The sequence below is a fragment of the Mustelus asterias genome, unplaced genomic scaffold (assembly GCF_964213995.1).
Source record: "Mustelus asterias unplaced genomic scaffold, sMusAst1.hap1.1 HAP1_SCAFFOLD_1242, whole genome shotgun sequence".
Taxonomy (NCBI): domain Eukaryota; kingdom Metazoa; phylum Chordata; class Chondrichthyes; order Carcharhiniformes; family Triakidae; genus Mustelus; species Mustelus asterias.
The window spans coordinates 9274-34337 of record NW_027591187.1 but is presented as its reverse complement, the minus strand read 5'-3'; the positions used below and the strand labels follow the sequence as shown (position 1 = coordinate 34337).

Genomic DNA, 25064 nt, shown 5'->3' with positions numbered 1-25064 from the left:
GAGAGAGGCAGAGGGGGGGAGAGAGAGGCAGAGGGGGGGGAGAGAGAGGCAGAGGGGGAGAGAGAGAGCGAGACGGGGGAAGAGAGAGAGGCAGAGGGGAGAGAGAGAGAGAGAGAGAGAGAGGCAGAGGGGGGAGAGACAGAAAGGCAAGGGGGAGAGAGAGAAAGGCAGAGGGGGAGAGAGAGAAAGGCAGAGGGGGAGAGAGAGAGGCAGCGGAGGGGGAGAGAGAGAGGCGGGGGAAGAGAGGAAGGCAGAGGGGGGAGAGAGAGAGGCAGAAGGGAGAGGGAGGAAGGTGGGGGGGAGAGAGAGGCAGAGGGGGGAGAGAGAGAGAGAGAGGCAGAGGGGGAGAGAGAGGGGGGAGAGAGAGAAAGGCAGAGGGGGAAGAGAGAGGGAGGCAGAGAGAGGGACAGAGGGAGACGCAGAAACAGAGGGAGATGCAGAGAGAGAGGGAGAACAGACAGGAGATTATGACACACGGTACAGAGAAAGAGGGAGTGAGTGTGTGGGTTGGGCCAGTATCTGGATTGGATTCCTGTGTCTTCACTTGATGACTAACTTTGGGTTGAACGAGTCAGGCTCCTGGGTGAGGGTGTGGGCCGGGGGCTGCTTGGGCAGGCTGTACATGTACACGGCACCGATCACCAGGCCCGCGCCCACCACAAAGTACACGTCCACATTAAAACCGAAGAAGTAGACGGAGGCCACGGTGGAGATGATGATGGAGAGCGAGGCGGCAAAGCCCTTGAGGATGTTGTCGGCGTATTTGACCACCACGGCCACCAGCAGCCCGCCCAGGGCCTGGTCAAAGACCACGCACCAGACCATGGGCGTGTAGGCGAAGAAGAAGCCCTTCTCGACGATGGCCGGCCCGTCCTTGGACCACATGGCGAGGAGGCCCAGCAGCGTACCGAAGAGGCCCAGCTGCACATTGCGGAGCCAGACCGAAGCTGAGGTGCCCTTTAGCGTCTTCTCAAAGTAGACGCCGGCAAAGCCGGACGAGATGCACGACACCAGCACCGCCAGCAGCCCCACCAGGTAGTTCTGGCCCGGCACCCGGTCCTTGCCCGCCCGCTCCTCCTCCTGGGTCACCTGCACGATGGCGATGCCCGCGAACAGGATCAACAGTGAGGCCCACTGCAGCCGCGACAGGCTCTTCTTCAGCATCAGGACGGAGAAGAGCGCCGTGGTCAGGATTTTGAACTGGTACATGACCTGCCGACGTCCGGTCGAGAAATAAAGAGACAAAGATGCCCAGCGTCAATCTACAGTCAGCTTACCCCCTGCTTCCCGCCAACCTCCCGCCCCGCTTGGCGCTTTATCCAATCAACGGAGGGGGGGTAATGTGGCCATCGTTGGCCGGCCCACCCCTCAACTGCACCTGGATGTGGTGGTGGGTGAGCCGCCATCTTGAACCCGCCCGTGTAGTGTAGGTACACCCACAGTGCTGTTAGGGAGGGAGTTCCAGGATAGGCATATCTTATCGTGATAGGCATATGAACAAATGGGGAATCGAGGGATAAAAGCGGTTGGTTTAGGTAGGTAAACGTGATCGGCGCAGCTTGGAAGGCCGATGGGCCTGTTCCTGGGCTGTACTGTTCTTTTTTCTTGATTGTGACCCAGTCCCAATGAAGGAACAGCCAATATATTTCCAACCCCCCACTATCAACATCCTGGGGGTCACCATTGAGCAGAAACTGAACTGGACCCAGCCACATAAATACTGTGGCTCCCAGAGCAGGTCAGAGGCTGGGAATCCTGCGGAGAGTAACTCACCTCCTGACTCCCCCCAAAGCCTGTCCACCATCTACAAGGCACAAGTCAGGAGTGTGATGGAATACTCTCCCACTCGCCTGGATGAGTGCGGCTCCGACAACACTCGAGAAGCTCGACACCATCCGGGACAGAGCAGCCCCCTCCCCGCTCGATCGACACGCTAACCACCCCACCCTCGACACTCACTCCCTCCACCACCGACGCACAGCGGCAGCAGTGTGTACCGTCTACAAGATGCACCGCAGCGACTCGCCAAGGCTCCTTCGACAGCGCCGCCCAAACCCACCACCTCTACCCCCCTAGAAGGACAAGGGCAGCAGACGCCATGGGGAACACCCACCGCCTGCAAGTTCCCCCCTCCGAGCCCCCCCACACACACACACCATCCCGACTTGGAAATATATCGGCCCGTTCCTTCACTGTGACTGGGTCAAAATCCTGGAACTCCCTCCCTAACAACACTGTGGATAGAACATAGAACAGTACAGCACAGAACAGGCCCTTCGGCCCACGGTGTTGTGCCAAGCTTTATCTGAAACCAAGATCAAGCTATCCCACTCCCTATCATCCTGGTGTGCTCCATGTGCCTATCCAATAACCGCTTAAATGCTCCTAAAGTGTCTGACTCCACTATCACTGCAGGCAGTCCATTCCACACCCCAACCACTCTCTGAGTAAAGAACCTACCTCGGACATCCTTCCTATATCTCCCACCATGAACCCTATAGTTATGCCTCCTTGTAATAGCTCCATCCACCCGAGGAAATAGATGTACCTACACCACACGGGACTGCGATGGTTCAAGATGGCGGCTCACCACCACCTTCTCAAGCGGGCAAGTGGGGATGTGGAATAAAAGTGATTGATGGCCTTGGCAGCAACATCCAGGTCACACGAAAGAATAATTTTTGTAAAAATCAGGATGCTGAGTGTGGGATGGTGTCGAGCTTCTCGAGTGCTGTCGGAGCCGCACTCATCCAGGCGAGTGGGAGAGTATTCCACCACACTCCCGACTTGTGCCTTGTAGATGCTGGACAGGCTTTGGGGAGAGTCAGGAGGTGAGTTACTCTCCGCAGGATTCCCAGCCTCTGACCTGCTCTGGGAGCCACAGTATTTATGCGGCTGGATCCAGTTCAGTTTCTGGTCAATGGTGACCCCCCAGGATGTTGATAGTGGGGGGGATTCAGCGATGGGAATGCCATTGAATGTCAAGGGGAGATGGTTGGATCCTCTCTTGTTGGAGATGGTCATTACCTGGTGCTTGTGTGGGGTGAATGTTACTCACCACTTGTCAGCCCGAGCCTGGATATTGTCCGGGTCTCGCTGCATTTGGACTCGGACGCAGTGACTGGGAGCTTTCCCTCCCGAAATCCCAATATTTGTTTTGAAGGGAAGAGGAACGCAACGTCGCTTTCGCACCAATAGTCTAACACACGGATTCTCACCCACGCGCAGGAGGATTCTGCGATGGGAGGCCAGCGCAGTCCCAAATCCCTCCCTCCTGGCCCAAAGTTCCCATCTGGTGGAGTGGAAGCGATGCCTCATGTATCATAGAATCCCTACAGTGCAGGAGGAGGCCATTCGGCCCATCGAGTCTGCACCGACCACAATCCCACCCAGGCCCTAGCCCCGTAACCCCACACATTTACCCGAGCTAATCCCTCTGACACTCAGGGACAATTTTTAGCATGGCCAATCCACCTAACCTCCACATCTTTCGGACTGTGGGGGGAAACCGGAGCACCCGGAGGAAACCCCACGCAGACGCGGGGAGAACGTGCAGACTCTGCACAGACAGTGACCCGAGGCTGGGAATCGAACCTGGGTCCCTGGCGCTGCGAGGCAGCAGTGCTCACCACTGTGCCACGTCAAAGTGCCAGCAGGTGAAGGCTGTTTGGGATGAGGGGGAGGGGGGCTGTAAAAGATAGCTTGGTAGAAGATCTAATCGGAGGTGGGGGAGGCGTGAAAACTGAGCACCGCTGGTGAAACGCCTGCAGCGTACCTGGAATGTGGCGGCTGGGAGGTTGGAGATGGCCACGTACTGTAGGTTGTTCTGCAGAGTGTAGATCAGCGATGGGACCGCCATTTTCAACATGTCCACGTACTGCACGACAAGGCCATCGTACAGGTAGATTACGAGCTCCTTCACGTTTCCTGGGAGATGGAAAGACCTTCTCGTTAACCCCCATTCCTCCATCCAATCCTACAGCTCCCCTGGAAACAGGCCATTCAGTCCCTCTGCTCCGTACTGGCGTTTCTGCCCCACACCGGCCTTCTCCCAGACCCCCTAATTCATCCCCCCTCCAGCATCCTCCACATTCCTTTCTCCCTCATGTGTTTATCCAACTCCCCCACTTACACGCATCAACACGCAATCGTTAAGAAAACCCACCAACGCCTCTACTTTCTCAGAAGACGAAGGAAATTTGGCATGTCCATTACGACTCTCACCAGCTTTTACAGATGCACCATAGAAAACATTCTTTCTGGTTGAAACACAGCTTGGCATTGCTCTGCCCAAGACCGCAAGGAACTACAAAGGGTCTTGAACAAAGCCCAGTCCATCAGGCAAACCAACCTCCCATCCATTGACTCTGTCTACACTTCCCGCTGCCTCGGCAAAGCAGCCAGCATAATTAAGGATCCCACGCACCCTGGACATTCTCTCTTCCACCTTCTTCTGTCAGGAAAAAGATACAAAAGTCAGAGGTCACGTATCAATCGGCTCAAGAACAGCTTCTTCCCTGCTGCCATCAGACCTTTGAGTGGACTTACCTTGCATTAAGTTGATGTTTCTCTACACCCTAGCTATGACTGTAACACTACACTCTGCACCCTTTCCTTTCCTTCTCTATGAACTGTATGCTTTGTCTTTACAGAGCCCAAGAAACAATACTTTTCACTGTATGTTAATACATGTGACAATAATAAATCAAATCAAATCAAAACTATTAACTTCAACCACTTCCTGTGGGAGAGACTCCCACATTTTTTTAACATTCTTTTAAGGGGCATGACCATCGCTTGCGGGCCAGCATTTATTGCCCATCCCTAGTTGCCCTTGGATGGCAGTGGAGAGTCAACCACATTGCTGTGGCTCTGGAGTCACATGTAGGCCAGACCGGGTAAGGATGGCAGATTTCCTTCCCTAAAGGACATTAGTGAACCAGATGGGCTTTTCCGACAATCGACAATGGTTCCATGGTCATCAGTAGATTCTTAATTCCAGATATTTATTACTGAATTCAAATTCCACCATCTGCTGCGGTGGGATTCGAACCCGAGTCCCCAGAACATTAGCCGAGTTTCTGCACTAATAGTCCAGCGATAATACCACTGGGCCATCGCCTCCCCCCATTCTCTAGGTAAAGAGCTTTCTCCTCAATTCCCCCCCCCCTCCAAATATGATTCCGTCAGTGCCTGTCACATATCGAAGACCCCCCTAGCGCTGGACGGACACGCACACGTGTGTGTGCATGGAAACATCTGCTCGATGTGGAGGGATTGCCTTATCCATAGAATCGAATCCACAGAATCACTACAGTGCAGAAGGCGGCCATTTGGCCCATCAAGTCCGCACCGACCACAATCCCACCCAGGTCCTTTCCCTGTAACCTTTGCCAATCTTCCGACACTCGGGTCAATTTAACATGGCCAATCAACCTAACCAGCACATCTTTGGACTGTGGGAGGAAACCGGAGCACCCGGAGGACACCCACGCAGACACGGGGACAACGTGCAAACTCCACACCTGAGGTGATTTGAACCCGGGTCCCTGGCACTGTGAGGTAGCAGTGCCAACCACTGTGCCACCCCAGTGTTATGAGGGAACGGGTAACACAGGTTGGGGACTCTACTTGCTGGAATTTGGAAGAATGCGAGATGATCTCATTGAGACATAGAGAATTCTTAAGGGGCTTGACAGGGTAAATGCTGAGAGAATGTTTCCCCCCCCTCACGGGAAAGTCTAGGCACAATCTCAGAATAAAGAGGCTCCAATTTAAGACTGAAATGAGGAGGAATTTTATTCTCTCGGAGGGTTGAGAGCCTTTGGAACCCCTTGCCACAGAGAGCTGTGGGGGGCAGAGTCATTGTTTAAGGCTGAGATAGATGGATTTTTGGTCGGTAAGGGAATCGAGGGTTACAGGGAAAGGGCAGGAAAGTGGACGTGAGGAATGTCAGATCAGTCAAGATCCTGTTGACAGGCGGAGCAAGTCTGAGGGGCTCCAAATTTGTGTGCCAGCAAGAGGGAGTGGTGACAGCCTGGTGGTATTGTCAGTGAAACTGCTCATTCACTCACCGTGAGGAACCGGGTTCGAATCCCACCACGGCAGATGGTGGAATTTGAACACTCTGGAAACTAATGGGTGATTGTGATCCCAGGGAAATGTACCCGGTCTGGGCAGAGGGTGACACCAGATCCACCGCAATGTGGTCGTCTCTAAAGGGGCCCAGCAAGCAATAGCATCAATAGATCCTGCATCCCACGCATTGTGTGATAACCGTAACAATCCCCTCGGTGCAAATAAACAGGAAGCTCGAGGCGATAGGAGGATAGTGAGGGGAGGGTTTGAGAACAGTGAGGGATTTTAAACTCCGTATAAACATTGTTATGAAGCAGAGGTGGATCCCCTCTCTGAGAACTAACACCTAAACGCTCAACTAGGAATACCTCACCTCATAATCTGTCAAGTGGTGCGATCTGCACTTCAGTAACTTGTCGTGGTTAAATCAAAATAACTCCGTCACCCTCTCTAAACTCAACAAGTAACAATTTATTTATCTAACTAACAATGAACAGGTTAACTAAACTGTTAACAAACCAAATGAAACACGATTCTAATGGAACGCTGTTTAGATAAATACAATTCCCCCTAACTAACAAAAAATAGAATTTGCAGTCACTCTCTAAATTACAACCAGGTTTTGTCTCTTCCGGAACATTCTGGGCTTTCTCTGTTGATACTTCTGTCTGGAACTTCTGTCTTCTTAGGAACCTTTGCTATCTAGATGAGGCTTTGAGCTAATAGCTGTGGACTGTGGAAGATGCTCTCTCCTTCTGTCCCACTGCCCCCTTCCTTTTATACCTGTGATGACAAATCCATATCCCCCACAATAGGATTGGTTCCAGGTTACCAAAACATCACATTTAAATTTAATAGGCTCTTGGTACCCAAGTGCCAAATTCAAATTGATTGGTTGAATTCAAAAAAATTCTAAAGCCTGTTCGTTGTCTGGGCAACACTGCTGCCTGGCCCTTCCATATAAATGTTTCAGTCTGAGTTCTCTCTATGCACTTGCATTTAAAGCACAAAAACACCACCTTTTAACAAAGAATTTTACAAACACCATCTTCGCAACAACATACACATGGAAACACCACCCTCCGAACTTTTATCGGCCATTCCTTCGCTGTGGCTGGGTCAAAAATCCTGGAGCTCCCACCCTAACAGCACGGTGGGTGTACCTACGTCACACGGAACTGCAGAGGTTCAAGATGGCGGCTCACCCACCACCTTCTCAAGGGGGCAGTTAGGGATGGGGGATAAAGCGCGGCCCGGCCCACGTCTTCTAAACGAATGACAAAAGCAAGATGGGAAATTTGTCTTCAAGAAGCAGAGAATCGACATAAGTAGATAATTTTTCAGGTGGGCGAGACGTAACAAGTGGCGTGTTACTAGAATCAGAGCCGGGACCCCAACCGTTTACAATTTACATAAATGATTTGGACGAGGGGATGAACTAGATGGTTGCCAAACTTGCTGACGACACTAGCTGTGGTCGGAAAGTAAGTTGTGAAGTGAACGTAAGGAGGCTACAAAAAGATGTAGACAGGTTAAGTGAGCGGGCAAAGACCTGGCAAGTGGAGTACAATGTGGGGAAGATGTGTAATTGTCCATTTATGGCAGGGAGAATAAAAAAAGAAAATTATCTAAACGGTGAGAGATTGCAGAGCTCTGAGGTGCAGAGGGATCTGGGGGTCCTGGCGCATGAATCTCAAAAGGCTGGCGTACAGGGACAGCAAGTGATTAGGAAAGCTAATAGAATGTTACTGTTCATTGTGAGGGGAATTGAATACAAAAGTAGGGAGGTTATGCTTCAGTTGTACAGGGTGTTGGCGAGACCACATCTGGAGTATTGTGTACAGTATCGGTGAGACCACATCTGGAGTATAGTGTACAGTATCAGTGAGACCACATCTGGAGTATTGTGTACAGTATTGGTGAGGCCACATCTGGAGTATTGTGTACAGTATGGGTGAGACCACATCTGGAGTATTGTGTGCAGTATTGGTGAGGCCACATCTGGAGTATTGTGTACAGTATGGGTGAGACCACATCTGGAGTATTGTGTACAGTATGGGTGAGACCATATCTGGAGTATGGTGTACAGTATCGGTGAGACCACATCTGGAGTATTGTGTACAGCACGGGGTCTCCTTATTTAAGGAAGGATGTGAATGTGTTGGGAGTGGTTCAGAGAAGGTTTCCCAGACCCATCCCTGGAATGGGTGGGTTGTCTGATGAGGAAAGGTCGGACAGGTTAGGCTTGTATCCGCTGCAGTTTAGAAGAGATGGCGACGTGATCCAAACCTTCAGATCCTGAGGGAGTTTCTTGATAGGGTGGATGTGAAGAGGATGTTTCCTCTTGTGGGAGAATCTAGAAGGAGGGGGCAGGAGTGACTTTTTAAAAAACAAGGGAGTCACCCATTTAAAATAGAGATTAGGCAAGATTCTTTCGCTCAGAGGGTGGAGAGTCTCTGGAACTCTCTTCCTCAAAAGGGAGAGGGGGAGGAAGTAGAGTCTTTGAATATTTTAAGGCAAAGGTGGATAGATTCTGGATTAACGAGGGGGTGTGAAAGGTTATCGGGGAGGAAGGAGTGGATGCAGACTTGAGGTTACAATCAGATCAGCCACGATCTTATTAAATGGCAGAGCAGGCCCGAGGGACTGAGTGGCCTCCTCCTGCCCCTTGTTCGTATCCCACCGCCTTCAATGATTTGTGCACATCCGCCCCTGGGTCCCTTGGCTCCTGGGCCCCCCTTTGGGGCTCCTCCTCCTCCTCCCCCCTCGGGCGAAGGTTGGGTCATTCTACACCTGGCCATTCATCATCGCGATGGCAATTATGCTCCAGATGACCTTGAGGTGGGCTGAAAAGAAGTTGGTGCTTGGGGAGAGAGATGGCAATTTTGCTCTAACTGACCGCAACATGCAGCGTGGCACTGGGCTTCAGCTTGGACAGAATTTTGGCAACGGAACCTCATATCCGGGAGGTGGAGGGGGAAGAGTCAGTGCCACCTGCGCAACAGAATGATTGGTCCCTTACACACAGCGTAAACACTCTAATGAGGAGCAATGCCACAGGAGAGATGAGAGAGAGAGTGTGCAAACAGAAAAAAATGGCGATGGCTCACCTCTTTTCTGCCCGAGAATCAGAATCAGGCAAGTTCCGAGTTTGACGAGTTCCACCATCACCACGGCAGAGGTGGAAAAGAATTTGTTCCCGGGAATGGTGCGAACGTAGCGGATGCACAGAATGACCGAGGCATTCTGGATCACCAGGACGGCCAGGCTGGCGTACTTCAATTTCTCATTGGCTGCGGGGGAGGAAGAATACAATAGCTAGGCATTAGCGAAGGGTTGAGTACCAATCCTCCCCGCTGGTCATCAAACACACTGCTGCTTGCGGGATCTTCCTGTGTGGCAGATGACCTCCCGCGTAACGAGGGCCGCCCTCAAAAGGGAGGCTCCACAGCTGTGGAATGCTTCAGGACGGCCGGGTAATTTTTACACCATTTGCCTTTGGAGTGACAATTACGCTCCAGATGACCCCGGGAGAAGTTGGCACTTGGAGACGAAAGGCAACTGAATGCAGAATGTGACGAGGCAAAGCCAGCCCTAATTGCCCCTTGAAGAGGGATTCGCACGAAGGTCCATTTCAGAGGATGATTAAGATTCAACCACATTGCTGTGTGTGGGGGGCTGGGACTGAACTGGAGTCACATGAAGACCAGTCCGGGATAAAGGCAGATTCCCTTTCCCCTAAAGGGAACATTAGTGAGCTGGATGGTTTTTTTTTACAATTGATGATAGTTTCATGGTCGCTGTTACTGAGATGAGCTTCAAATCCCAGATTTCATTCACTACATTTAAATTCCACCAGCTCTGCTCAGCAGTTTTTCTCCAATCAGTATTCATCCTTTAACAGGCCATCTAACCCCGTGCTGTACCTGTCCTGGGAGTGTTTGATGGGGACAGTGTAGAGGGAGCTTTACTCTGTATCTAACCCCGTGCTGTACCTGTCCTGGGAGTGTTTGATGGGGACAGTGTAGAGGGAGCTTTACTCTGTATCTAACCCCGTGCTGTACCTGTCCTGGGAGTGTTTGATGGGGACAGTGTAGAGGGAGCTTTACTCTGTATCCAAACCCCGTGCTGTACCTGTTCTGGGAGTGTTTGATGGGGACAGTGTAGAGGGAGCTTTACTCTGTATCTAACCCCGTGCTGTACCTGTCCTGGGAGTGTTTGATGGGGACAGTGTAGAGGGAGCTTTACTCTGTATCTAACCCCGTGCTGTACCTGTTCTGGGAGTGTTTGATGGGGACAGTGCAGAGGGAGCTTTACTCTGTATCTAACCCCGTGCTGTACCTGTCCTGGGAGAGTTTGATGGGGACAGTGTAGAGGGAGCTTTACTCTGTATATAACCCCGTGCTGTGCCTGTCCAGGGAGTGTTTGATGGGGACAGTGTAGAGGGAGCTTTACTCTGTATCTAACCCCGTGCTGTACCTGTCCTGGGAGTGTTTGATTGGGATAGTGTAGAGGAAGCTTTACTCTGTATCTAACCCCGTGTTGTACCTGTCCTGGGAGTGTTTGATGGAGACAGTGTAGAGGAAGCTTTACTCTGTATCTAACCCCGTGTTGTACCTGTCCTGGGAGTGTTTGATGGAGACAGTGTAGAGGAAGCTTTACTCTGTATCTATCCCCATGCTGTACCTGTCCTGGGAGTGTTTGATGGAGACAGTGTAGAGGGAGCTTTACTCTGTATCTAACCCCGTGTTGTACCTGCCTGGGAGTGTTTGATGGAGACAGTGTAGAGGAAGCTTTACTCTGTATCTAACCCCGTGTTGTACCTGTCCTGGGAGTGTTTGATGGAGACAGTGTAGAGGGAGCTTTACTCTGTATCTATCCCCATGCTGTACCTGTCCTGGGAGTTTTTGATGGGGATAATGTAGAGGGAGCTTTACTCTGTATCTAACCCCGTGCTGTACCTGTCCTGGGAATGTTTGATGGGGACAGTGTAGAGGGAGCTTTACTCTGTATCTAACCCCGTGCTGTACCTGTCCTGGGAGTGTTTGATGGGGACAGTGTAGAGGGAGCTTTACTCTGTATCTAACCCCGTGCTGTACCTATCCTGGGGGTGTTTGATGGGGACAGAGTAGAGGGAGCTTTACTCTGTATCTAACGCTATGCTGTGACTAATGCAGGAATATCAGGTTTGTTTGCCATTGTTTGCCATTAGGTGTGTTCCGTTCTATTGTAATTCCTGTATCATCATGTCATTTAAATCTATCGTTTACCAGGAACTAAATTTTCACTGCTGATCTTCAAGATCTCTGCACTCCTTTAATTCCAGCCTCTCGAGCATCCCACGATTCTCATCACTCCACCATTGGCAGCCATGCCTTCAGCTGCCTCGGGTTCCCCAAGTTCTGGGATTCCCTCCCTCACCTCTCTCTCTCTCTATGAAGACATTTCTTAAAACTAACCGTTTTGAGCCAGTGTGTTTTATGACATGTCACGATGACGTTAGTTTGATTCCCTACACACCCTCAGACATGGCTTATGGGATCTTATTGAGCAACCTGCTGGATGGAAGACTGCCGCCTCTCCTCTCCTATCCCATCCTCCCACACGCAGAAAACATCAGTACGGTCAGTCAGTCGCAAATAATGTAAACACAGGCCGCCCCCACTGTTAAATACAAGATTGCCATGGGATCTTACTGTGCCAACAACCACTCCATCAAAAATATAAAAAGGCTGGACTTCTACCGATTCGTAACACCACCTTGGGATTATCACTGGGCATCTCTGACCCTTCCCAGCACCCCCCATTAAAAAAGGCTGCACACCCATCGCTTACCCTGCCCGAGGGATCTTACTGCTTAAATCCAACACACTTCCTTTCCAAAATAAAACACCTCCCCACCCATCCACTGGGACATTGCTGTTTATCTACAACATCCTTTCCGACTCCCGGCAAATGTCAACCCCTCCCCCATGCATCCCTTACCCTGCCTGTGGGATCTTACTCTACATATCCAGCATCCCCCCCATTCCCTTACCCTGCCTGTGGGATCTTACTCTACATATCCAGCATCCTCCCCATTCCCTTACCCTGCCTGTGGGATCTAACTCTGCATCTCCAGCATCCCCCCATTCCCTTACCCTACCTGTGGGATCTTACTCTGCATCTCCAGCATCCCCCCATTCCTTTACCCTGCCTGTGGGATCTTACTCTGCATCTCCAGCATCCCCCCCATTCCTTTACCCTGCCTGTGGGATCTTACTCTGCATCTCCAGCATCCCCCCCATTCCTTTACCCTGCCTGTGGGATCTTACTCTGCATCTCCAGCATCCCCCCCATTCCCTTACCCTACCTGTGGGATCTTACTCTGCATCTCCAGCATCCCCCCATTCCTTTACCCTGCCTGTGGGATCTTACTCTACATCTCCAGCATCCCCGCCCCCAAAATCCCTTACCCTGCCACTGGGATCTTGCTGTGCACCAAGGGGACATCACCAGGGTAGAGGAGGAGGACTAAAAGTGGTCCCAATTGCCGGAAAGTGAATTGGAATGTCGCGAAGACAACACCCCCCGCCCGCCCGTGCCCTTTGACCTCCCCTCACCCGTCAGCCGCCGAGACGCCGGCTCGCCGCTCTCCACCGCCTTCTCCGCCGCGACACCTGCCATGCTGGCGACTGGCAACTTCCTCCAGCTCAGTCCCTTCCCTTTCCTTCCCCTCCCTTTCCCGTCCCCCGGATTCCCTTCCTTCCCTCCTCCCCGTTCCGGGAGAGGCCGGCCCAGAAACCGAAGCCAGTCCTCATGCGCGACAACGGCAGCAGCGCCACCACCAGGCTGGGAGGGTCCAATAGCAGGTACCGAGGCTGCCCAGTCCGCATGCGCGACAACGGCAGCAGCGCCACCACCAGACTGGGAGGGCCCAATAGCAGGTACCGAGGCTGCCCAGTCCGCATGCGCAGCGCCTCCTGCCAGGCATGGAGGGGATGACAGTCGGTGCTCTCTGAGTTGTCCAACCCGCATGCGCGGCTCCGACAGCAGCGCCCTTGACAGGCCAGGATGGGTAACCATTTCCATTTCCACATCATAACAACAGGCAGCCTTGGCTGCCCGGTTCGCATGCGCAGTTGTGCCGGCAGCACTCAACGGCCAGCAGCTCTGGCTGCGTGGTCCGCATGCGCAGTTGTGCCGGCAGCCCCCCCCCCCCCCACCCAAGCGGTGTACAGGAGGAGTCATCAAGAGGCTCAAGACAAACGCCAATGTCTCCAGGCACCACGCATGCACGGAGCTAGCCACAGCGCCGCCTGCCGGCCAGGACGAGCACATTTAAATAACCAGTGGACCTCCCATGGCGTTGCTCATCGCGAGGCAGTGGCAGATGTCACCTTGAGTCTGGACGTGGGTTGGGAGCACCAGGGATAGGAGGGTGGGCGCAGAGGGGGGGGGCTGCACTGTGGGAGGGTCAGTGGGCACTGTGGGAGGGTCAGTGCTGAGAGAGCGCTGCACTGTGGGAGGGTCAGTGCTGAGGGAGCGCCGCACTGTGGGAGGGCCAGTGCTGAGGGAGCGCCGCACTGTGGGAGGGTCAGTGCTGAGGGAGCGCCGCACTGTGGGAGGGTCAGTGCTGAGGGAGCGCCGCACTGTGGGAGGGTCAGTGCAGAGGGAGTGCCGCACTGTGGGAGGGCCAATGCCGAGGGGGCGCTGCACTGTGGGAGGGTCAGTGCTGAGGGAGAATTGTCGGAGTGTTTGGCGTCCATTTTTGACCCTACCAGTTACCCGTTGCAATCCAACTCTGCCTTTTGCTCAACGCTTTGATCACATTTCCCTCTCTCTCTCCACCTCCCTCCCTCTCTCCCTCCCTCTCCACGTCTCAGGAAGAAATGTTGAACCGCAGGCCCCCAGCTACCCTCTTAAGTGGTTGTGAAAGCTCCCACAGCAGCTATTGGAAGAAGAGCAACTCTTGGGGCGTTGGGGGGGGGGGGGGGGGGGGAGGGTCTCATCTCATATTGGCTGTCTGTGGGAGCTTGCTGTGCACAAAATGGCAGCCACTTTTCCTGTGTTACAACAGTGACTGCCCTCCAAAAGGTAGCTCATTGGCTGCGAGGCAGTTTGAGATGTTCACTGGTCGTGAAAGGCGCCAAGGAAATGCACATCTTCCAATCGATTTGTTGTTTATCCCATTCCCCTCTCTGGGAAACATCCAGGTTGGGACTTATTAGAGAGCTCTTTCAAAAGGGGGAGCCTGGGCCCGATGGGCTGAATGGCCTCTGAGCTGTGCCATTCTGTGCTGGGAGGGACAGCTCCCCCTGCATTGTTAGCCTCCTCTTCCTCCAACCTCTGCCTTGACTGCCTCCGAGTCTCTGTTGCTGAGCCGAGATTTGGGTGACCAGCAGGTGGCAGTGTTTGCCAGCAATTTGTACTGAGCATTACACAGGAGAAAGGCATTCAACCCTCGAGGCCTGAGAGGGGCTGAATGGACCTCCTCCTATTCCTCTAACAGTCTCAAGAGGGGCTGAATGGTCTCCTCCTGTTCCTGTGTAACAGGCTTGAGAGGTGCTGAATGGACCTCCTCCTGTTCCTGTGTAACAGGCTTGAGAGGGGCTGAATGGCCTCTCCTGTTCCTGTGTAACAGGCTTGAGAGAGAGGCTGAATGGTCCTCCTCTTGTTCCTGTGTAACAGGCTCGAGAGGAGCTGAATGGACCTCCTCCTGTTCCTATGCAACAGGCTCGAGAGAGAGGCTGAATGGTCCTCCTCTTGTTCCTGTGTAACAGGCTCGAGAGATGGGCTGAATGGCCTCCTCCTGTTCCTGTGTAACAGGCTTGAGAGGGGCTGAATGGCCTCTCCTGTTCCTGTGTAACAGGCTTGAGAGAGAGGCTGAATGGTCCTCCTCTTGTTCCTGTGTAACAGGCTCGAGAGGAGCTGAATGGACCTCCTCCTGTTCCTATGCAACAGGCTCGAGAGATGGGCTGAATGGCTTCCTCCTGTTCCTGTGTAACAGGCTTGAGATGAGCTGAATGGCCTCCTCCTGTTCCAGTGTAACAGGCTCGAGAGAGAGGCTGAATGGTCCTCCTCTTGTTCCTGTGTAACAGGCTCGAGAGGAGCTGAATGGACCTCCTCCTGTTCCTATGCAACAGGCTCGAGAGATGGGCTGAATGGCCTCCTCCTGTTCCTGTGTAACAGGCTTGAGATGAGCTGAATGGCCTCCTCCTGTTCCAGTGTAACAGGCTCGAGAGAGAGGCTGAATGGTCCTCCTCTTGTTCCTGTGTAACAGGCTCGAGAGGGGCTGAATGGACCTCCTCCTGTTCCTATGCAACAGGCTCGAGAGATGGGCTGAATGGCTTCCTCCTGTTCCTGTGTAACAGGCTTGAGATGAGCTGAATGGCCTCCTCCTGTTCCAGTGTAACAGGCTCGAGAGAGAGGCTGAATGGTCCTCCTCTTGTTCCTGTGTAACAGGCTCGAGAGGGGCTGAATGGCCTCCTCCTGTTCCTATGCAACAGGCTCGAGAGATGGGCTGAATGGCCTCCTCCTGTTCCTGTGTAACAGGCTCGAGAGGGGCGGAATGGCTTCCTCCTGTTCCTGTGTAACAGCTTGAGAGAGGGGCTGAATGGCCTTCCCCTGTTCCTGTGCAACAGGCTCGAGAGAGGGGCTGAATGGCCTCCTCCTGTTCCTGTGTAACAGCTTGAGAGAGGGGCTGAATGGCCTCCTCCTGTTCCTGTGCAACAGGCTTGAGAGGGGCTGAATGGCCTCCTCCTGTTCCTGTGCAACAGGCTTGAGAGGGGCTGAATGGCCTCCTCCTGTTCCTGTGCAACAGGCTTGAGAGGGGCTGAATGGCCTCCTCCTGTTTCTGTGGAACAGGCTTGAGAGGGGCTGAATGGCCTCCTCCTGTTCCTGTGCACCAGGCTTGAGAGGGGCTGAATGGCCTCCTCCTGTTCCTGTGTACACACACACACACACAGACACAAACACATATATCATACCACAGATTGAAATATAAACCAGTGTTTATTTGTATTAAGCACCAACAAAGCACCATAAATACACATGTAGTTCATCTGGCAGGCGCTGGACGGGCTGAATGGCCTCCTTCAGTGCCGGGCGGACTCTGGGTGCACAAACCGACACGGTGATTCAGAGGCAGTCTCGCGCCGAGAAGAGAACACGACACACGCGTGTTAACGGTCCCCGGGCATGTACCCCAGCCATCCAGCAGAATCGCAGCCCACCTCAGATCCCCCGCCTGTCAGGACTCTCCCGAAGGCACAGCCCCGGCGAGCACTCTCTCCAGCACTCACACCCACTCCGTCCCTCCCCCACCGCTTCCTCCTCGGCCATTCAGCCACAGGGTGCATCACAGTGTGATCGAACCACTACGTTGTCACCCCCTCGAATCTGTAAACCTGCCCAAATCAGTGCAGGCGGGGAGGGGGGGCCAGGTGGGGAGAGAAATTGCCCAATGTCCCCCCCCCCCGTCTGTCCCAACACTGCCTCCAGAACTGTAACACTCACAAGTGGGGATAGGGGGAGATATGAGGACACAGAGGGCTGAGGAGTGGGTAATTTTAAACAGTATATTTTCTCCCAGATTGAGAACTGTGCCTCAGAGAGTCACTGCTCAACAACAGTTACAATATTTCATAAGTTATATATACATTTAAAGAGACATATTTCTAATTGGATGTATGGGTGACGGCTGATCAGCCATGGGAGGTGGTCAGTTAATGTAACTTCTCATTATTGCTGCCCCTGCAAATTCATCAAACTGCAGTTAAACCCCCATCGCCTAGCAAACTCCAGTCGTGCCGCACTGTGGGAGGGTCAGTGCCGAGGGAGCGCCGCACTGTGGGAGGGTCAGTGCTGAGGGAGCGCCGCACTGTGGGAGGGTCAGTGCTGAGGGAGCGCCGCACTGTCGGACGGTCAGTGCTGAGGGAGCGCCGCACTTTGGGAGGGTCAGTGCTGAGGGAGCGCCGCACTGTGGGAGGGTCACTGCTGAGGGAGGACCGCACTGTCGGACAGTCAGTGCTGAGGGAGCGCTGCACTTTGGGAGGATCAGTGGTGAGGGAGCGCCGCACTGTTGGAGACGCCATCTTTCGGGACGAGACATTAAACCCGAGACACACGTCTGTCTCCTCTCAGTCAGAGATGTAAATCCCAGGCACCATTCAGTGCCGTTTGAGGGATCACCAGTCCTGGGGCCAACTATCGCCGCCTCGTTCTCTCACTGTCGACTTGGGAATCCGGCGAGCCCCTTCTCAGTGTCTTCCTGCTCCTTACGCACAGAGGCAAGAGCAACATGGGAGTGTCCGCGGCCAGCCCTTCCGCTCCCTACGGGCTCTCCTCGCTGGAGCTGCTGTCCGACTCTCCCCCGGGGACCCAGACGCCCAGGGCTTTGTGTCTGGCCGACTCCCTCTGCAGCCACGGGTGACACAGTATCTGCTCGAGGCTGGGCCGTTTGGAAGGCTGCATGGACAGGCACCATCTTATCAGCTCCTGGCACTCTGCAGAGGCAAGCAGCGAGAGAAACGGAAAATGGCCGTTAAAAAGGAAAGAAGGAAAAAATCACATCGTGGTCAAGAAACGATCGCGAGAAAGGAAGGGAGGGACTGTGAAACTCTGCGGTGCAGAGGGATCTGGGCGTCCTGGTGCATGAATCCCAGTGTTATCACACCGGTACAGGAAGTGATGAGAAAAGCAAATGGGAATGTTGTCCTTTATTGCGAGGGGGGGTGGAGTATAAAAGTCGGGGAGTCTTGCTCCAACTGCACAGGGAGTTGGTGTTTCTGCAGCTGGAGCACTGCGAACAGTTCTGGTCTCCTCACCCTCACTGGAGGATCCACTCTCATCGGAGGCCGTTCAGAGAAGGTTCACTGGGCCGATTCCTGGGGTGAAGGGGGGTTTTTGTCTTATGAGGAAAAGGTTGAGCAGGTCGGGGCCTGAACCCATTGGAGTTTAGAAGAATGAGAGGGGATCTTATTGAAACATCTCCGATTGGATGCTGAGAGGATGTTTCCCCCCTCATGGTGGGGAATCTAGAACTGTGGGGGGGAGGGAACAGTTTGAGAATGAGGGGGTCTCCCCAGTGAAGATGGAGATGAGGAGGAATTTCTTCACTCAGAGGGTGGTCAGTCTGTGGAAATTCACCCCCCACCCCCCCAGACAGCAGTGGGGGCTGCGGCTCACTGAATATACTCAAGGCCGAGTTACACAGCAACAAGGGGGAGGGCTAGGGGGACAGATGGGAAGGCGGTGCTGAGGCCCCAATCAGATCAGACACGATGTGATAGAGTGGGGGAGCAGGGCTGGAGGGGCTGAATGGCCTCCTGATCCAGCTATTGCTTATTATCCGGTAAACCGCTCTCACCCACCCTGCCAGCCACTTACCATGCGAGACGCCAGCGGGGAAATGGATCTCTCCTGCCAGGATTTCCTCATCTCGTTCGAAGGGGATGTCACCGCAAACCATATCGTAGAGCAGTATCCCCAGAGACCAGACGGTGGCAGAGCGGGCATGGTAGTGATGCTGGTTGATGTACTCCGGGGGGCTGTACACTCTGGTGCCTGTCATTCCAGTCACAGAGAGAGGCAAAGAGGAGATGAGATCAAAATCAAACAAGGTTCACCCTGAGACTATTTACCCCACTCCGTATTGTTCAATCCTCAATTCGCCCCAATAAAATCCAGCACTGACACCCACCCCCCCACCCAATCCCAATGTCAGTGCTGAGGGAGCGCATCCACTTTCCCTCAGCACTGACCCTCCCACAGTGCGGCGCTCCCTCAGCACTGACCCTCCCACAGTGCGGTGTTCCCTCAGCACTGACCCTCCCACAGTGCGGCGCTCTCTCAACAGTGACCCTCCCACAGTGCGGCGCTCCCTCAGCACTGACCCTCCCACAGTGCGGTGTTCCCTCAGCACTGACCCTCCCACAGTGCGGTGTTCCCTCAGCACTGACCCTCCCACAGTGCGGTGCTCCCTCAGCACTGACCCTCCCACAGTGCGGTGTTCCCTCAGCACTGACCCTCCCACAGTGTGGTGCTCCCTCAGCACTGACCCTCCCACAGTGCGGTGCTCCCTCAGCACTGACCCTCCCACAGTGCGGTGCTCCCTCAGCACTGACCCTCCCACAGTGCAGCGCTCCCTCAGCACTGACCCTCCCACAGTGCAGCGCTCCCTCAGCACTGACCCTCCCACAGTGCGGCGCTCCCTCAGCACTGACCCTCCCACAGTGCGGCGCTCCCTCAGCACTGACCCTCCCACAGTGCGGCGCTCCCTCAGCACTGACCCTCCCACAGTGCGGCGCTCCCTCAGCACTGACCCTCCCACAGTGCGGCGCTCCCTCAGGGAAACTCACCGTTGAAATCAGTGTAGACAGTGTCCCGCAGGAAAGCCCCGGAGCCAAAGTCAATGAGTTTGAGCTCGCCGGTGCGGAGGTCGACTAGGAGGTTCTCGTCCTTGACGTCGCAGTGGGTGACCCCGCAGGCATGGCAGTGCCGCAGTGCCTCGGTGGTCTGACGGAGGAGGGTGCGTGCCCGCTCCTCGCCCAGCGGGCCCTGCTCCGTGATGAGGTCGAACAGGTCCTTGGAGCCAGCTGGCCGCTCCATCACCAGCAGGAAGCCGTCAGGCCGGGAGAACCAGTCCAGCAGCCGAATCACTCCGCGGTGTTCCGGGAACGCCACCTTCTGCATCAGGACAATCTCCAACGGCACGGAAATGTCATTCTATGGGCGGAAAAGCACGGAGACGGTCAGCACGGGAGGCTTGAGGGCAAGCGCAGCCCCCTGGATAATCCCACCCCTACCCTCCCAAATCACTGTTGCCAACATGGATAATCAAGGTTCCCGCATCCTCACAGTCGGTGCAGAGGGAGCGCCGCACGGTCAGAGAGTCAGTGCTGAGGGAGCGCCGCACTGTCAGAGGGTCAGTGCTGAGGGAGCGCCACACTGTGGGAGGCTCAGTGCTGAGGGAGCGCCACACTGTGGGAGGCTCAGTGCTGAGGGAGCGCCGCACTGTGGGAGGCTCAGTGCTGAGGGAGCGCTGCACTGTGGGAGGCTCAGTGCTGAGGGAGCGCCGCACTGTCGGAGGGTCAGTGCTGAGGGAGCGCCGCACTGTCGGAGGGTCAGTGCTGAGGGAGCGCCGCACTGTCGGAGGGTCAGTGCTGAGGGAGCGCCGCACTGTGGGAGGGTCAGTGCTGAGGGAGCGCCGCACTGTCGGAGGGTCAGTGCTGAGGGAGCGCCGCACTGTCGGAGGGTCAGTGCTGAGGGAGCGCCGCACTGTCGGAGGGTCAGTGCTGAGGGAGCGCCGCACTGTCGGAGGGTCAGTGCTGAGGGAGCGCCGCACTGTGGGAGGGTCAGTGCTGAGGGAGCGCCGCACTGTCGGAGGGTCAGTGCTGAGGGAGCGCCGCACTGTCGGAGGGTCAGTGCTGAGGGAGCGCCGCACTGTCGGAGGGTCAGTGCTGAGGGAGCGCCGCACTGTCGGAGGGTCAGTGCTGAGGGAGCGCCGCACTGTGGGAGGGTCAGTGCTGAGGGAGCGCCGCACTGTCGGAGGGTCAGTGCTGAGGGAGCGCCGCACTGTGGGAGGCTCAGTGCTGAGGGAGCACCACACTGTGGGAGGCTCAGTGCTGAGGGAGCGCCGCACTGTCGGAGGCTCAGTGCTGAGGGAGCGCCACACTGTGGGAGGCTCAGTGCTGAGGGAGCGCCACACTGTGGGAGGCTCAGTGCTGAGGGAGCGCCGCACTGTCGGAGGGTCAGTGCTGAGGGAGCGCCGCACTGTCGGAGGGTCAGTGCTGAGGGAGCGCCGCACTGTCGGAGGGTCAGTGCTGAGGGAGTGCTGCATTGTGGGGGGGTCAGTGCTGAGGGAGTGCTGCACTGTGGGAGAGTCAGTGCTGAGGGAGCACCGCACTGTGGGAGGGTCAGTGCTGAGGGAGCGCCGCACTGTGGGAGGGCAGTGCTGAGGGAGGGTCAGTGCTGAGGGAGTGCGGCACTGTCGGAGGGTGAGTGCTGAGGGAGCTCTGCACTGTGGGAGGGTGAGTGCTGAGGGAGCTCTGCACTGTGGGAGGGTCAGTGCTGAGGGAGCTCTGCACTGTCATGCTAACTCTATTTTGGCACCTTCCCCAGTGTCTCCATGATCCCTTTTAACACATTGGAAACCAGAACTGTCAGTGGGACTATCAATCTTAGACAGTCACTAATAAATCCAATGAGGGGGGAACTGAGGTGAAAGGTCTTTCCCCAGAGAGTGGGGAGAGTGTGGAAGTCGCTCCCACAGGGAGTGGTTGAGGTGAATCGTGTCGATGTGTTTAAGGGGGAGGAGCTGGATAAACACACGGGGGGAAAGGAATAGAAGGATCTGGGGAATGAGGAGTGGGGGGGGGGGAGGTGAGATGAAGCAGGGGGTGTGGGAGGGGGCCAGTGTGGGGGCAGAAACACAAAGTGAGTGTGAGAATTGAACAGGAAAAAATACCCTTCATTACAACCCAGCTCCAGCTGCAGGGGGTGCCCCGGGCGGTGGATTCACCTTTAAGTCTGGTATTTTTTGTTGTGTGTCAGTTTCCCGGGGTTTTCCCTCCGGACTGACGTCACGAAAGTAAAAACAAAGCAAACGTCCAGGATATTGTGATCGGAGGGTGGGAAATATAACCCCAAAACACAGAAAAACACCGATTACTAAACGGACAGGGTCACACTGCATTGAAGTACAACCTCTGATCCGGACATCACATCTCTCTCACACACTCTCACACCCGCACTCACACTGACACACACTCAGTCACACTAACACTGACACACACCAACATTGACACACACACTCACACTGACACACACTCACAATGACACACACTCACTGACACACACACTCACAATGACACACACACTCACAATGACACACATTCACACACACTCACATTGACACACGGACTGACACTCACGCACTGACACTCACGCACTGACACACGCACTGACACACTGACACACACACACGCACTGACACACACTCACAATGACACACACTCACAATGACACACACTCACAATGACACACATTCACACACACTCACATTGACACACGGACTGACACTCACGCACTGACACTCACGCACTGACACACGCACTGACACACACACACGCACTGACACACACTCACAATGACACACACTCACAATGACACACACTCACAATGACACACACTCAGACACTGACACACTCACAATGACACACACTCAGACACTGACACATACTCAGACACTGACACACACTCACAATGACACACACTCACAATGACACACACTCACAATGACACACACTCAGACACTGACACACACTCAGACACTGACACACACTCAGACACTGACACACACTCAGACACTGACACACTGACACACACACGCACTGACACTGACACACACAATGACACACACTCACAGACACTGACATACACTCACACCGACACACTCGCACCTACACTGACACACACACTGATACACACACACCGACACTGACACACACTCACACCAACACACACTCACACACACCGACACTGACACACACTCACACCGACACTGACACACACACACCGGCACTGACACACACACACACACCGACACACACACACTGACACCGGCACACATTCACACTGACACACACTCACACTTACACAGAGTCAGTTTCACAAGCCTTGCTTGATGTTATTGGAAACTTACCAGATGCCCCCATTTCATCACCTTCTTCCTGGCCACATATTTAACTGCCACCTGTCAGTGAAACAGGATCCCAAATTAACCAAGCGAGCTGATTTTAAACACTCCCTCAATGTTTCAACATTTAAAATCAAGTTTCATTTACAATCAGCCCTCTCTCCGACCCTCAACCCACAGAGAAACATCCACCAGACCCAAACATTTCCTTCTGCTAATTATAGCGGCTCTCTCACTCCTCCCACCGCGTCCAGAATGTGACACTTGTGTTTCCTAAATGATTGTACTAAAATGAAAGCTCCTGGATGATTGTATGTGTCTCTGAATGAGTTGTGTGTGTGTGAGTGTGTGTGTGTATGAGTGTGTGTGTGAGCGTGCGTGCGTGCTTGCATGCATGTCTTTACTTAATGAAGATCCCTGGTTCTCACCGGTGTCCCGTCGGAGATCCTGACAGCGGAGTAAACTGTTCCGAAACCACCACTGCCCAGCTGAATGCCCAGTCGGTACAGCTTGTCGAAAGGTTCTCTGTCCTTCACTGCAGGAGGCGAGTCAGAGAGAGAGAGAATTACATTCTACTCAATAATCCCAGCCTCAGTTTAACAACATCATTAAAATACAGAAATCCAAGCTGAAGTTATTATTCACAAATACTACTCCCTCTGCCCAATCCCTAAACCCCAATGAGAATTAACTCCTGCTTTTCCAGCACCATACACGTTTAGTCTGTGTCTCTTTCACTGTCTCTCTTTCTCTCTATCTATTTCACTTACTCAGCCTCCCTCTCTGACCTTCTCTTCCTCTCTGTCTCTCTCCCCCTCTGTCTCTCTGTCTATCTCCCTCTGTCTCTCTCATTCTCTCTCCCTCCTTCTGTGTCGCACTCTCTCTGCCCCTCTTTCTCTGTCTTTCTCTCCATCGCCTCTTTTTTTCCCCTTCCCTCTCTTGGACTTGCTACACGATCATCCAATCCCTCCAAATCTCTCCCCACCGCCCCTCCCTCCCCGCCACAACATCATCCCCAAGTCCATCTCTGAGCCGCTGCCTCTCTCCTTCTCTTCCTGTGCGTCCATCCCACTGTCTGTGACAATTCCTGTTCCCTCCCCCCCCTCCTCCCACATCACAATCCCCACTTACATCCCAAATACCAACTAGCAGTGGGAGACACCCCCTCCCCTGCACCTCCACCCCACTCCCCGTGTGAGCGCTTGGGGAACACACAATACAAAACGGTGGTACCTGGGTGCGGGTTAATAGTAGGCGGCTGGCAACACACTGTCCTGAACTTGGTAGGTAGCATGGCTTCGGAGAGACAGTGCAGTTAGAGGTCCTCTGTGAGGCAGGAAAAGCAGAGCGAGAGATGTCAACCCTTGCAGTAAGAGGATCCTTGTGTGAAGGTTGGTGATAGCGAGTGGATCCTTGTGTGCAGGTTGGTGATAGCGAGTGGATCCTTGCGTGCAGGTTGGTGATAGCGAGTGGATCCTTGTGTGCAGGTTGGTGATAGTGAGTGAGACTGGAGGTGAGCGCCCCTCTCCTGAGTTGTTGTCTATGGGCGGAGCCTCTCGGTTTCCCTCCGCCTGTATCAAAATTCCGGCCAATCAGTCCTTGTCCTTTGAAATGACACTCGGACCAATCACAGCGCCGCAAAATTCTAAGAACTCGTTGTGGTGAATTCCAGATAAAACTCAACCAGAAATTCAACCCTCTCTCTGTCTCTATCCCTGTTCTCTGTGTCCCTCTCTGTCTCTATCCCTGTTCTCTGTGTCCCTCTCTGTCTCTATCCCTGTTCTCTGTGTCCCTCTCTCTGTCTCTATCCCTGTTCTCTGTGTCCCTCTCTGTCTCTATCCCTGTTCTCTGTGTCCCTCTCTCTGTCTCTATCCCTGTTCTCTGTGTCCCTCTCTGTCTCTATCCCTGTTCTCTGTGTCCCTCTCTGTCTCTATCCCTGTTCTCTGTGTCCCTCTCTATCACTCTATCCCTGTTCTGTGTGTCCCTCTCTCTCTCTATCCCTGTTCTCTGTGTCCCCCTCTGTCTCTATCCCTGTTCTCTGTGTCCCCCTCTGTCTCTATCCCTGTTCTCTGTGTCCCTCTCTGTCTCTATCCCTGTTCTCTGTGTCCCTCTCTGTCTCTATCCCTGTTCTCTGTGTCCCTCTCTGTCTCTATCCCTGTTCTCTGTGTCCCTCTCTCTGTCTCTATCCCTGTTCTCTGTGTCCCTCTCTGTCTCTATCCCTGTTCTCTGTGTCCCTCTCTGTCTCTATCCCTGTTCTCTGTGTCCCTCTCTATCACTCTATCCCTGTTCTGTGTGTCCCTCTCTGTCT

The 25064-nt window shown here is 54.1% G+C and overlaps 2 protein-coding genes across 4 annotated transcripts in view; both read right to left on the bottom strand.

The window, feature by feature from the left end:
- Positions 1-12782, bottom strand: part of slc35a2 (solute carrier family 35 member 2) — a 51783-nt gene extending 39001 nt beyond the window's left edge. For 2 of the 3 annotated variants that reach the window (XR_013496520.1, XM_078206073.1), the window contains exons 1-4: positions 12681-12782; positions 9189-9371; positions 3776-3927; positions 557-1212 (exon numbers count right to left, since the gene is read on the bottom strand). Coding sequence is in view for 1 of the 3 variants with exons in the window: in XM_078206073.1 (XP_078062199.1) it covers positions 557-1212; positions 3776-3927; positions 9189-9371; positions 12681-12744 (1055 nt within the window). In the remaining 2 variants the exon portion in view is untranslated. Of the gene's footprint in view, positions 1-556; positions 1213-3775; positions 3928-9188; positions 9372-12533; positions 12652-12680 lie in introns of those variants that run through there. The other variant, XR_013496521.1, reaches the window with a different exon arrangement.
- Positions 12783-16058: 3276 nt separating this feature from the next.
- Positions 16059-24429, bottom strand: LOC144488057 (serine/threonine-protein kinase pim-3-like). Its single transcript, XM_078206074.1, has 6 exons — positions 23990-24429; positions 23185-23291; positions 22763-22813; positions 19419-19785; positions 18448-18624; positions 16059-17564 (listed from the first exon to the last, which is right to left on the bottom strand). The coding sequence occupies exons 1-6, from the start codon at positions 24048-24050 to the stop codon at positions 17392-17394; spliced, it is 936 nt and encodes a 311-aa protein (XP_078062200.1). The 5' UTR covers positions 24051-24429; the 3' UTR covers positions 16059-17391.
- Positions 24430-25064: the final 635 nt, after the last annotated feature.

Coding starts and splice junctions, on each gene's coding strand:
- LOC144488057 (XM_078206074.1), bottom strand. CDS start 24,050: ATGCTACCTACCAAGTTCAGGACAGTGTGTTGCCAGCCGCCTACTATT. Junction 22,814..23,184: donor GGATCTCCGACGGGACACCG/GTGAGAACCAGG, acceptor TTTCACTGACAG/GTGGCAGTTAAATATGTGGC. Junction 17,565..18,447: donor CCCCGCTGGCGTCTCGCATG/GTAAGTGGCTGG, acceptor TTGCCTCTGCAG/AGTGCCAGGAGCTGATAAGA.